Genomic DNA, 12613 nt, shown 5'->3' with positions numbered 1-12613 from the left:
GACAAAATCTAAGGCGATGTGAGACCACGGTCGAGAGGGAATGGGAAGCGGCCTGAGACGGCCGGCAGGAGGGGAGTTACCGGACTTAGTCTGCGCGCAGACCGAACAAGCAGCCACGAAGCGACGCGTGTCATGCTCCCGGGTGGGCCACCAAAAACGCTGGCGAATGGAAGCAAGCGTACCCCGAACGCCAGGATGGCCGGCTAACTTGGCAGAGTGAGCCCACTGAAGAACGGCCAGACGAGTAGGAACGGGAACGAAAAGAAGGTTCCTAGGACAAGCGCGCGGCGACGGAGTTTGAGTGAGTGCTTGCTTTACCTGCCTCTCAATTCCCCAGACAGTCAACCCGAAAACACGCCCCTCAGGGAGAATCCCCTCGGGGTCAGTGGAGGCTACTGAAGAACTGAAGAGACGAGATAAAGCATCAGGCTTGGTGTTCTTAGAGCCCGGACGATAAGAAATCACGAACTCGAAACGAGCGAAAAACAGCGCCCAGCGCGCCTGACGCGCATTAAGTCGTTTGGCAGAACGGATGTACTCAAGGTTCCTATGGTCAGTCCAAACGACAAAAGGAACGGTCGCCCCCTCCAACCACTGTCGCCATTCGCCTAGGGCTAAGCGGATGGCGAGCAGTTCGCGGTTCATCATAGTTACGTTCCGACGGCGACAGGCGATGAGAAAAATATGCGCAAGGGTGGACCTTGTCGTCAGAGAGGGAGCGCTGAGAAAGAATGGCTCCCACGCCCACCTCTGACGCGTCAACCTCGACAACGAACTGTCTAGTGACGTCAGGTGTAACAAGGATAGGTGCGGATGTAAAACGATTCTTGAGGAGATCAAAAGCTCCCTGGGCGGAAACGGACCACTTAAAGCACGTCTTGACAGAAGTAAGGGCTGTGAGAGGAGCTGCCACCTGACCGAAATTACGGATGAAACGACGATAGAAGTTCGCGAAGCCGAGAAAGCGCTGCAGCTCGACGCGTGACTTAGGGACGGGCCAATCAATGACAGCTTGGACCTTAGCGGGATCCATCTTAATGCCTTCAGCGGAAATAACAGAACCGAGAAATGTGACGGAGGAGGCATGAAAAGAGCACTTCTCAGCCTTCACAAAAAGACAATTCTCTAAAAGGCGCTGGAGGACACGTCGAACGTGCTGAACATGAATCTGGAGTGACGGTGAAAAAATCAGGATATCGTCAAGGTAAACGAAAACAAAGATGTTCAGCATGTCTCTCAGGACATCATTGACTAATGCCTGAAAGACAGCTGGAGCGTTAGCGAGGCCGAAAGGAAGAACCCGGTATTCAAAGTGCCCTAACGGAGTGTTAAACGCCGTCTTCCACTCGTCACCCTCCCTGATGCTCTCGAAGGCTGAAGACATAAGAGGAAGCGGATAACGATTCTTCACTGTTATGTCATTCAGCCCTCGATAATCTATGCAGGGGCGCAGGGACCCGTCCTTCTTCTTAACAAAAAAAAACCCCGCTCCGGCGGGAGAGGAGGAGGGGACTATGGTACCGGCGGCAAGAGCTACAGACAAATAATCTTCGAGAGCCTTACGTTCGGGAGCCGACAGAGAGTATAGTCTACCCCGGGGGGGAGTGGTTCCCGGAAGGAGATCAATACTACAATCATACGACCGGTGTGGGGGAAGAGAGGTGGCCCTGGACCGACTGAACACCGTGCGCAGATCGTGATATTCCTCCGGCACCCCTGTCAAATCACCAGGCTCCTCCTGTGAAGAAGAGACAGAGGAAACAGGAGGGATAGCAGACATTAAACATTTCACATGACAAGAGACGTTCCAGGAGAGGATAGAATTACTAGACCAATTAATGGAAGGATTATGACAAACTAGCCAGGGATGGCCCAAAACAACAGGTGTAAAAGGTGAACGAAAAATTAAAAAAGAAATGGTTTCGCTATGATTACCAGAAACAGTGAGGGTTAAAGGTAGCGTCTCACGCTGAATCCTGGGGAGAGGACTACCATCCAGGGCGAACAAGGCCGTGGACTCCCTTAACTGTCTGAGAGGAATGTCATGTTCCCGAGCCCAGGTCTCGTCCATAAAACAGCCCTCCGCCCCAGAGTCTATTAAGGCACTGCAGGAAGCTGACGAACCGGTCCAGCGTAGATGGACCGACAAGGTAGTGCAGGATCTTGAAGGAGAGACAGGAGTAGTAGCGCTCACCAGTAGCCCTCCGCTTACTGATGAGCTCTGGCTTTTACTGGACATGAAGTGACAAAATGACCAGCGGAACCGCAATAGAGACAGAGGCGGTTGGTGATTCTCCGTTCCCTCTCCTTAGTCGAGATGCGGATACCTCCCAGCTGCATAGGCTCAGCACCCAAGCCGGCAGAGGAAGATGGTAGTGATGCGGAGAGGGGGGCAACGGAGAACGCGAGCTCCTTTCCACGAGCTCGGTGACGAAGATCAACCCGTCGCTCAATGCGAATAGCGAGTTCAATCAAGGAATCCACGCTGGAAGGAACCTCCCGGGAGAGAATCTCATCCTTTACCTCTGCGCGGAGACCCTCCAGAAAACGAGCGAGCAAAGCCGGCTCGTTCCAGCCACTGGAGGCAGCAAGAGTGCGAAACTCAATAGAGTAGTCTGTTATGGATCGATTACCTTGACATAGGGAAGACAGGGCCCTGGAAGCCTCCTCCCCAAAAACAGATCGATCAAAAACCCGTATCATCTCCTCCTTAAAGTCCTGATACTGGTTAGTACACTCAGCCCTTGCCTCCCAGATTGCCGCGGCCCACTCACGAGCCCGTCCAGTAAGGAGAGATATGACGTAGGCGACACGAGCAGTGCTCCTGGAGTAAGTGTTGGGCTGGAGAGAAAACACAATATCACACTGGGTGAGGAACGAGCGGCATTCAGTGGGCTCCCCAGAGTAACACGGCGGGTTATTGATTCTGGGCTCCGGAGATTCGAAAGCCCTGGAAGTGGCCGGTGGATCGAGGCGGAGATGGTGAACCTGTTCTGTGAGGTTGGAGACTTGGGTGGCCAGGGTCTCAACGGCATGTCGAGCAGCAGACAATTCCTGCTCGTGTCTGCCTAGCATCGCTCCCTGGATCTCGACGGCTGAGTGGAGAGGATCCGAAGTCGCTGGGTCCATTCTTGGTCGGATTCTTCTGTCATGCGGTGAATGAGGACCCAAAAGCGAATTAACAAAACAGAGTTTCTTTAATGATGAAACACACGTAGGCTCAGATGGACAGGCAGATTCCGACAGGACAAGGTTGCAGCAAACACGACGATAGTCTGGTTCAGGCATGAGTAACACAAACGAGAATCCGACAAAGACAGGAACAAAAACAGAGAGAGATATAGAGGACTAATCAGAGGGAAAAAGGGAACAGGTGGGAAAAGGGGTGACGAGGTAGTTAGGAGGAGACAAGGAACAGCTGGGGGAAAGAGGGGGAGAAAAGGTAACCTAATAACGACCAGCAGAGGGAGACAGGGTGAAGGGAAAGGACAGAAACAAGACACAACATGACAATACATGACACCAACAGTCAATGTTCACTTTTTCAAATGGGGCTATGACATCCTATTACAAATCAGTCTGACAGTACTTTTGACAGTATTTCTATCTGAAGGAAGTATGGTTTGAAGTGACTGAACTGCATCAGAAACTTACTGGGAAATTCAGAAGGTCATCAGGCAATAATTGTGCATGATCTTCTAGGTAGAAAATAACATAAGCATTGATTTTGTTATTTCCCCCCCAGTCTGATTTCGTGCCTGGTCTTGTCCACTCTGTTCTAACGAGGCTAGTGGGCAGAGTAGAGGTAAACAGAAGACACATTCCTGAGAGTCTTATCTTTCAGTGATAGTGTCGTGATATTTTGTTGCTTAAACCGTTCAAAAGATTTTGCAGGAAGAAAACAGAAACCGCTCTGTTTATTATAACCTCGTCTAGTGGCTACCGGAGGTTACTGACATTAATCCCGGGTTCTATGAACCAAGCGTGATTTTTAAAATGTTTTATTTCAGAGTTCTCTCTCGCGACCCCACACGTGGTCACCACCCCTAGTTTGGGAAAAGCTGCAGTATAGTTTAGTACAGTGCTTTCATAACTTTGAGGGGCCAGTTTCCACGAACCAGACTAAGCCTAGTTCTGGAGTACAAAGCACTTGAACTTGAAGATAAAAAAATAAGTGTTTATTCTGTGTGCGGGAAAGTGTTCACGAGTGTCTTGACTGAAACGAGGTCAATCAAGAAGTGCAGCATTTTAGAGATAGCGTACGCCGCTCACCATGCCTCTGGCCCAGCAGTAGGCCACCTCGGTCAGGCCAAACTTGAACTGGCCCACATATTCTTCCGCTGTCTGGGTTATCCCACAGTCCCTCTGCAGCTCCCCAATACGCTGGGCCACCGCCAGCACTCTCTCAATACCCTGTGGGAGAGAGGAAAGGAGAGCGGAAGGGAGGGAGGGAGGGAGGGAGGGAGGGAGGGAGGGGGCGAAAGAAGAAAGTAATGGACAGGGGACATAGAGTGGGGTAATGTAAAGAGAAGGGCAAAGAGAAGTGAGAGAGAGGGGAGAAAGAGAGAGAGAGAGAGAGAGAGCGAGAGAGATAAATGATGTAGTAGTAATGAAAGGGTGGCAGAAGAATGTGGGGTAATACAAGGAAAGAGAAGTTGAGATTGAGAAAGAGAGCAGGGACAGACACAAAATGCAGACATACAGATTAGTCATACAGGGAGCACTTAAACACAACACTTCCCAATCACATCTACCCTACTTTGCCCACTCCAACCTCAGCCTCCTCTCTGTTAAAGGGATGTTACGGTACTTGTGTATACTTTTTAGCCAGTCGTTTGTAAAAGTAGCGATCACGAGCCAAAAGTGGTCCCCGAAACATGGCACTGTCACATATGTGCAGATAAGTGCACGTCATTGCGCTCTTCTCTCTCTGCTGTTTGACCGTCTCGCTAGCTGTCACTCATATAGTGAGGGGCTGAAGCTCATTGGTTGAACTCGAATTGCTTGGGGGCTGGCCCACGTGGGGGAAAATGTAGGGAAATTGGGGCAGCACAGTTTCTAGAAAATCTAGGAATTTCGTGGCTAATTGAGGTAAGATGTATGAACTACACACTGACACAAGCAGCTCAAAGCGGGAGGTTTAAAAAAAACAACTTAGTAGTCGCCAAAGTTCCGGAGTAATATGCTGCAGGTCATCAGCAACCCCACTCGGAGCCCTGTCACCAGTGTTGGGTGAATGTGTTCCCTGTCAGTGTTCACTGTTCAGTGCTGCTCGCCCCTGGATGGCACCCCTATAAACCACTCCAGACAAGGCTCTCGCCTTGGTCATCACTAATTCAGCCCTCTTTAGAGCACTTCCATGTAGCTGGGCTGCTTGACAACACACACTGACATGGCTGTGTGTGTGTGTGTGTTCAGGAGAGTGTGTGTCAGGTGTGGTGCTCTTGCTGCGGGGTAAGGCAGCCGTGAAGTCTAGCCTGAGCTCATGCCACTGTCTGTGTGTGTGTGTGTGTGTGTGTGTGTGTGTGTGTGTGTGTGTGTGTGTGTGTGTGTGTGTCTGTGAGAGAGAGAGAGAGAGGACCAGTGGGGCGGCCAGGCTTGTACTACTACAGCCCAGAAGACAACATATCCATCCATGTACATTAAAGATGACACATTGAAATGTATAGTTAGAATAACAAATGTATGTACTGTATGTATGTCACAAATCCTGTCTACATCTAATGACCTTGTTGAGGTTGTTGCACAACCTTCACAACTATAACACATAGGGGACAGACACAAACACACAAAAGTGTAACCTCAACTCTTCCCAAGTAGACATCAACAAAGCACATTCTACCACCGCAGCACACACAGGGAGAATCTCAATTGCATTTCCTTGATTCCTTGCATCCTCTCTCCTCGCCTCCTTCTTAAAACTCATTGGATGACAAGGTCAGAGGGGAGGGACCTCTGACCTTGTCATTCAATGGGTTTTGAGAAAGAGGCAAGAAGAGAGGACCCAAAGAATCAAGGAAATGCAATTGAGATTCTCACACACTCTCATCCCCCCACCCCTCTTCCCCAACCCTCCCACCTGCCACGAGTCCCCATACCTCCTTCAGTGTGTTGGTTATGTGAGGCTCCACCTGGGTCTTCTGTTGAAAGACCAGACAGGACAGTAGGGCGGCGCTCTCCTCAGGGGCCAGGGGGCTCAGGGCGTTCTCAAACAGTAGCTCTGTGAGAAGCAGCTCATGGCTACTGATCTGGCTGGCCACCCTGCCCTTCAGCTGCACCGCACCACTACTGTCCACGTACTGCAGGGATTGGAGCACCTGGGGATGTGGGATAAATGCCTTTTTTTACACTGGTGTTACACATGATGGTTCGTTCGCATACTAAAGGCTCTATTTAAACATATTTTTGGTGAACGTTGGGAAACGAATCCCATCAGTGAAAATGTTGTTTATATGGCTCCCTGATTTACATACTGCTACTACTGATTTTTGAGCCCCAGACAACAATTATATGCAGATAAGTTATAAAACATCTCTGAAGACCAGTGGCGGACACTACCGTTTAAAATGAGGATGATAAAAACAATTAGGAGCATGGCCTTATTTCTATTACAGCATATTGGATGACTGTCACTCATATTCCATTCACCCAACTCAATGTAACATCGATAGGTTTAGGGTATTACATGATACTCAAATTTTCCGAATACCCATCATGAGGTTTCTACAACCTAGCCTATGAATGAAAGTTTACAACGTAGGTGCACATGTGCTGAGGAAAATTAGAGTAATCAAGTTGACAAACAGTGACACATTCAAAACCGCTGATAGGTTTGGATTTCTGAGCTTTAAACATTATTAATCATTAGTTATATTATTAATCATTGGTTACAATAGAGGCATGAGGGGTGCCATACTTAAGCTTGGGAGTTTTTATTGAACAAATTCAAATTTTGGGACGCCGATTATGGCCGATACATTGGACTCCATGAGGAGACTGCGTGGCAGGCTGACCACCTGTTACGCGAGTGCAGCAAGGAGCCAAGGTAAGTTGCTAGCTAGCATTAAACTTATCTTATAAAAAAACAAATCAATCTTAACATAATCACTAGTTAACTACACATGGTTGATGATATTACTAGTTTAACTAGCGTGTCCTGCATTAATTTATCATTGAATCAAAGCCTACATCACCAAACGGGTGATGATTTAACAAGCGCATTCACGAAAAAAGCACTGTCGTTGCACCAATGTACCTAACCATAACAATCAATGCCTTTCTTAAAATCAATACACAAGTATATTTTTTTAAACCTGCATATTTAAAATAAATTCATGTTAGCAGGCAATATTAACTAGGGAAATTGTGTCACTTCTCTCGCGTTCGGTGCAAGCAGAGTTGGGGTATATGCAGCAGTTTGGGCCGCCTGGCTCGTTGAGAACTGTGTGAAGACCATTTCTTCCTAACAAAGACCGTAATTAATTTTCCAGAATTGTACATAATTATGATATAACATTGAAGGTTGTGCAATATAACAGCAATATTTAAACTTATACGGTTCCGTATTTCACTGAAAGAATAAACGTTTTGTTTTCGAAATGATAGTTTCCGGATTTGACCATATTCATTACCTAAAGCTGTGTGTGTATTATATTATAATTAAGTCTATGATTTGATAGAGCAGTCTGACTGAGCGGTGGTAATCAGCAGCAGGTTCGTAAGCATTCATTCAGACAGCACTTTCCTGCGTTTGCCAGCATCTATTCGCAATGCTTGAAGCAAAGCGCTGTTTATGACTTTAAGCCTATCTACTCCCGAGATTAGGCTGGCAATACTATAGTGCCTATAAGAACATCCAATAGTCAAAGGTATATGAAATACAGATGGTATAGAGAGAAATAGTCCTGTAATTCCTATAATAACTACAACCTAAAACTTCTTAACTGGGAATATTGAAGACTCATGTTAAAAGGAACCACCAGCTTTCATATGTTCTCATGTTCTGAGCAAGGAACTTAAACGTTAGCTTTTTTACATGGCACATATTGCACTTATACTTTCTCCTCCAACACTGTGTTTGTGCATTATTTAAACCAAATTGAACATGTTTAATTATTTATTTGAGACTAAATGAATTTTTATTTATGTCTTATATTAAGTTAAAATAAAAGTGTTCATCCAGTAATGTTGTAATTGTCATTATTACAAATATATATATACATATATATATATATATTTTTTTTAATTGACAGATTAATCAGTATCGGCATTTTTTGGTCCTCCAATAAATCGGTATCGGCGTTGAAAAATCACAATTGGTCGACCTCTAGTATTTTTACTTATGAAATTCACTGAGGAGGATGGTCCTCCCCTTCCTCCTCTGTGGAGCCTCCACTGCTGAAGATAGTGAGGAAAGAGCCTCTTTCTGGTTCACACACATTTTTGCAGTGCGTAAAAAAAACATTTTAATTTGGTCAGGTAAAAATGTATCTGAACTCAACGTCATGATCTGACATAATGGCAGGCAAATGTGTAGGCTTTACGTTAGTGATTGGTTGAAGGTCCATTTTTAAGCACTAATGAACGAAGATACATTTTTTTCTTCCTTTTTTCTTCCTGTTGAGGGGGCCTGCGTTTTATATTCATAAACCATATTGCGAATCGCTCTAAAACTATTCGCGGAACATTAACCATTTTGTTTTACACCTTGTCCAGCTAGCTAGCTAACAACCTGGTAGCTTTACCAGTATATCTGTCCAGCTAGCTAGCTAGCTAACAACCTGGTAACTTTACCAGTATATCTGTCCAGCTAGCTAGCTAACAACCTGGTAACTTTACCAGTATATCTGTCCAGCTAGCTAGCTAACAACCTGGTAACTTTACCAGTATATCCAAACATTTGGGGGCACAGAAAGAAAAGGGATATGTTCTTCAGTAGATCAATGATCATAACAATGAATGAATGACAGATCTCTTGCAATGTTGTCATCATAAACTCGACGCTCTTAAAGAAACAGTGTACAATTTAAAGAAATTCATCTCAATAGGAAAATAGTGCTTTTACATAATGTAGAAACCTAATATTCCACAAATGACTCATTTCAATGACAGGTATTTGCATCAACATTTTAGCTTTTTATAATAAACAAATGTATTTACGGGGTTACATGTTAGTTTCTAGAGCACAACGTGCTTCAGAAGTAACAAGAATAAATATGCTTTAACCTTAAATCAATTTTGTTATGTGCTCCTAACTTTTTATAGTTGGGCACACCAGTGCTACCAACAATTGTTTTATTTATTTAGAGGCCTGCATGTGTATGAACTAGTTAAATAAAATGTTGTAGTTGTAAAAAAAAAAAAAAAAAAAAATTGCTTTACAGATACCCGGCCTAAAACCCCAAAGAACAAGCAATGCAGAGGCAAGGAAAAACTCCCTAGAAGGTAGGAACCTTGGAAGAAAGCTACTCTATGAAAAGTTGTGAGTTTAATATGACATGTGCAATAAGATAACGGGAGTCAGACATACCTTGATTCTCTGGTGGTACTCTGGCAGTAGAGACAGGGACTGGTCTGAGATGAGGAAGAGCAGTTTGTCCAGCTCCTCCTGAACACTCATTCTCTCCTGCACCCGCAAAAACTGACAGAAGAAAGAGGTCAACATGGCTATTATAGACAATCACTTTATCTATGCACTCTGAACAGTAATAGAAAAGGTATGTAGAATGACTTCCTATATTAGTGCAACCATTTGATCGCATAGATTGTACAGCAATTTCACCTCGTTTACAATACATTTACCGTAGAGGCAAGGTTGTACATGGATGTAGGCTATCACTTGCACATATTTTGAATTCGGAAAAGTATTCAGGCCCCTTGACTTTTTCTTAATTTTGTTACGTTACAGGTTTATCCGAAAATGGATCAAATGTATTTATTTCCTCATCAATCTACACACAATACCCCATAATGACAAAGCGAAAACAGGTTTTTCAAAATTTTAGCAAATTTATAAAAAACAAAAATACCTTATTTACATAAGTATTCAGACCCTTTGCTATGAGACTCGGAATTGAGCTCAGGTGCATTCTGTTTCCATTGATCATCCTTGAGATGTTTCTGCAACTTGATTGGAGTCCACCTGGGGTAAATTAAATTGATTGAACATGATTTGGAAAGGCTCACACCTGTCTATATAAGGTCGCACAGTTGACAGATGTCAGAGCAAAAACCAAGCCATGAGGTCAAAGGAATTGCATCATGCTGTGGGGATGTTTTTCAGCCGCAGGGACTGAGGGACTGGGAGACTAGTCAGGGTCGAGGGAAAGATGAACGGAGAAAAGTACAGAGAGATCTAATACCTCTGGAGCGACCTGAAAATAGCTGTGCAGCGACGTTCCCCATCCAACCTGACAGAGCTTGAGCGGATCTGCAGAGAAGAATGGGAGAAACTCCCCAAATACAGGTGTGCTAAGCTTGTAGCATCATACCCAAGAAGACTCGAGGTTGTAATCGGTGCCAAAAGTGCTTCAACAAAGTACTGAGTAAAGGGTCTGAATATTTATGTAAATGTGATAAATGTGTGTTGTTTTTTTATACACATTTGCAAAAAATTCTAAAAACCTGTTTTTGCTTTGTCAAAATGGGGGATTGTGTGTAGATTGATGAGGGAAAAAAGCAATTTAATACATTTTAGAATAAGGCTGTAACGTAACAAAAAAAAAGTAAAAGTCAAGGGGTCTAAATACTTTCCGAATGCACTTCAATTATTGGACCCTTTGATAAAGATGAGCAAAAAAGACTGTATAAAATAAATATTACAAATACTGAGCTATATTGTATACTACAGATAATCAACTAATTATACTGATACAATTGTTTAGAGAAAGATTTTGTTTAACAAGTCATGTATATGTGACAAAGACAGGAGGACACTGCATGCCATTAAAGAGGGAAGATAGCTCACACACACTATCGCTATCTCCTGAAGAAATTAGAGTCCAGCAGAAGTAGCACATAGGCTACTACCTGACTGAGCGATGGCTCTAATGATATACAGTCCTAATGTATCGCCTCAGTGAGACAGACAGTGGTGATGTGTGACTCTGCACTGCCTACACAGGTAATTATAGAACTCCCTGCTCTGCTGTTCTCATCTCATCCTTATCCTGGAACAAGGCAGTAGACATGCACGAGCCTTGGCTTGTGCGAGCCAGAACGGCTCATAGGAGCAGGAGCCAATCTTCTGGTTCCGTAGCGTGATGCAGCTTAATGTACAGGTACTTTGCTACTCTATCGCATGGCCTTACCCTGCAATCGATCTCCTTAATGCTGAGTGCCAAGCAGAGACGCAGCGGATCGCATTTTTACTGTCTTTGTTATGACTCGGCTGGGGATCGAACTCCCAACCTTCTAATCTCAGGGCTGACACTAACCACAATGCCACTGAGTTGGCCACTGAACAAGGGAGGGAAATATCTAACAAGGCTAGGTTTTACAATGCTTAGTGCAGGCCCAAATAAAGTACAGGCTGATGTAATTACCATGAGAAATCAGTATAGAAAGAGGCCAGGGCTTGTATTCAGAAAGAGTCTCAGAGTAGGAGTGTTGGTATAGAATCAGGTCCACCCTGTCCATGTAATCAAATTCATGAAGGGATCCTATATCAACATAATTACACTCTGAGACCCTTTGTTAATACGGGAACTGGGCTATAGATTGAAACAAAGACAGAAGGGAGAGAGATTGAAGTGGAAAAGATGGAGGGTAAAAGAGGCAGACAGAGGAGGACGCAGGTGTGTGAAGACAGTCTGTCAGACCTGTCTCTGTTCATTATATGAGTGCTCAAACATCATTACTGCAATGTCAGGACAGCGTTTGGAAGGGACACACGCGCACGGTTTTCGTAAATCCAGAGTCTGTATAGAGCCATATCTTCTCGGGCTGTACAATAATCAGAAATATTTTACAGGGCCTCCCGAGTGGCGCAGAAGTCTAAGGCACTGCATCGCAGTGCTTGAACATTCACTACAGTTCGATCCCAGGCTTTACGGAGATTTAAACATTTAAAAATATATATATATATATTTATTAATGATTTTATGAATAGAAATGGAGATGTCACATATGTAGTTATCAAAAATATATGGGAATATCTGCTCAATCCAAATTTACTACCAACTGATTGCAGCACTACCACAACAATGGAGGTGGAAGTGGAAAAGGGAGAAGGTAGGGAACTTGTTTGCCTGTCATATACTAAAGATACAAATTGCCTGAAAGGAAATGGCATAAATAGAAAAATATATCAGTTTCATTTGAGGACAAAAATGTTGACAGCTGCGCCATACAGGTTGCAAATTAAATGTGAAGAGATTTTCAATGTACCAATTCCATGGCACATGGTTTATGAACTGGTACAAAAAACTACACTTGATTCAACACTACGAGTTTTTCTATTTAAATTATTATATACAATTCTTGCTACCAACAGAATGCTATATATATGGGACATACAACAATCTCAGCTCTGTAGATTTTGCTGCAAAGAGACGGAATCTACAGATTTTTTGTTTGTTGGTATTGACCCTTTGTAGCTTGTTTCTGGTCACAG

The 12613-nt window shown here is 44.3% G+C and overlaps 1 protein-coding gene across 2 annotated transcripts in view; it reads right to left on the bottom strand.

Moving 5' to 3' along the window:
• LOC110515118 (helicase SKI2W-like) overlaps positions 1-12613 on the bottom strand; it is a 38558-nt gene that overhangs the window by 2406 nt on the left and 23539 nt on the right. For both annotated transcript variants that reach the window (XM_036970976.1, XM_036970977.1), the window contains 3 exons: positions 9530-9640; positions 6099-6317; positions 4273-4413 (listed from right to left, as the gene is read on the bottom strand). In XM_036970976.1, coding sequence (XP_036826871.1) covers positions 4273-4413; positions 6099-6317; positions 9530-9640 — 471 coding nt within the window. The remainder of the gene's footprint in view (positions 1-4272; positions 4414-6098; positions 6318-9529; positions 9641-12613) is intronic.

Source organism: Oncorhynchus mykiss, chromosome 32, assembly GCF_013265735.2.
Source record: "Oncorhynchus mykiss isolate Arlee chromosome 32, USDA_OmykA_1.1, whole genome shotgun sequence".
Taxonomy (NCBI): Eukaryota; Metazoa; Chordata; class Actinopteri; order Salmoniformes; family Salmonidae; genus Oncorhynchus; species Oncorhynchus mykiss.
The sequence above is the reverse complement of the archived record's forward strand: the minus strand, read 5'-3'. Positions and strand labels throughout refer to the sequence as shown.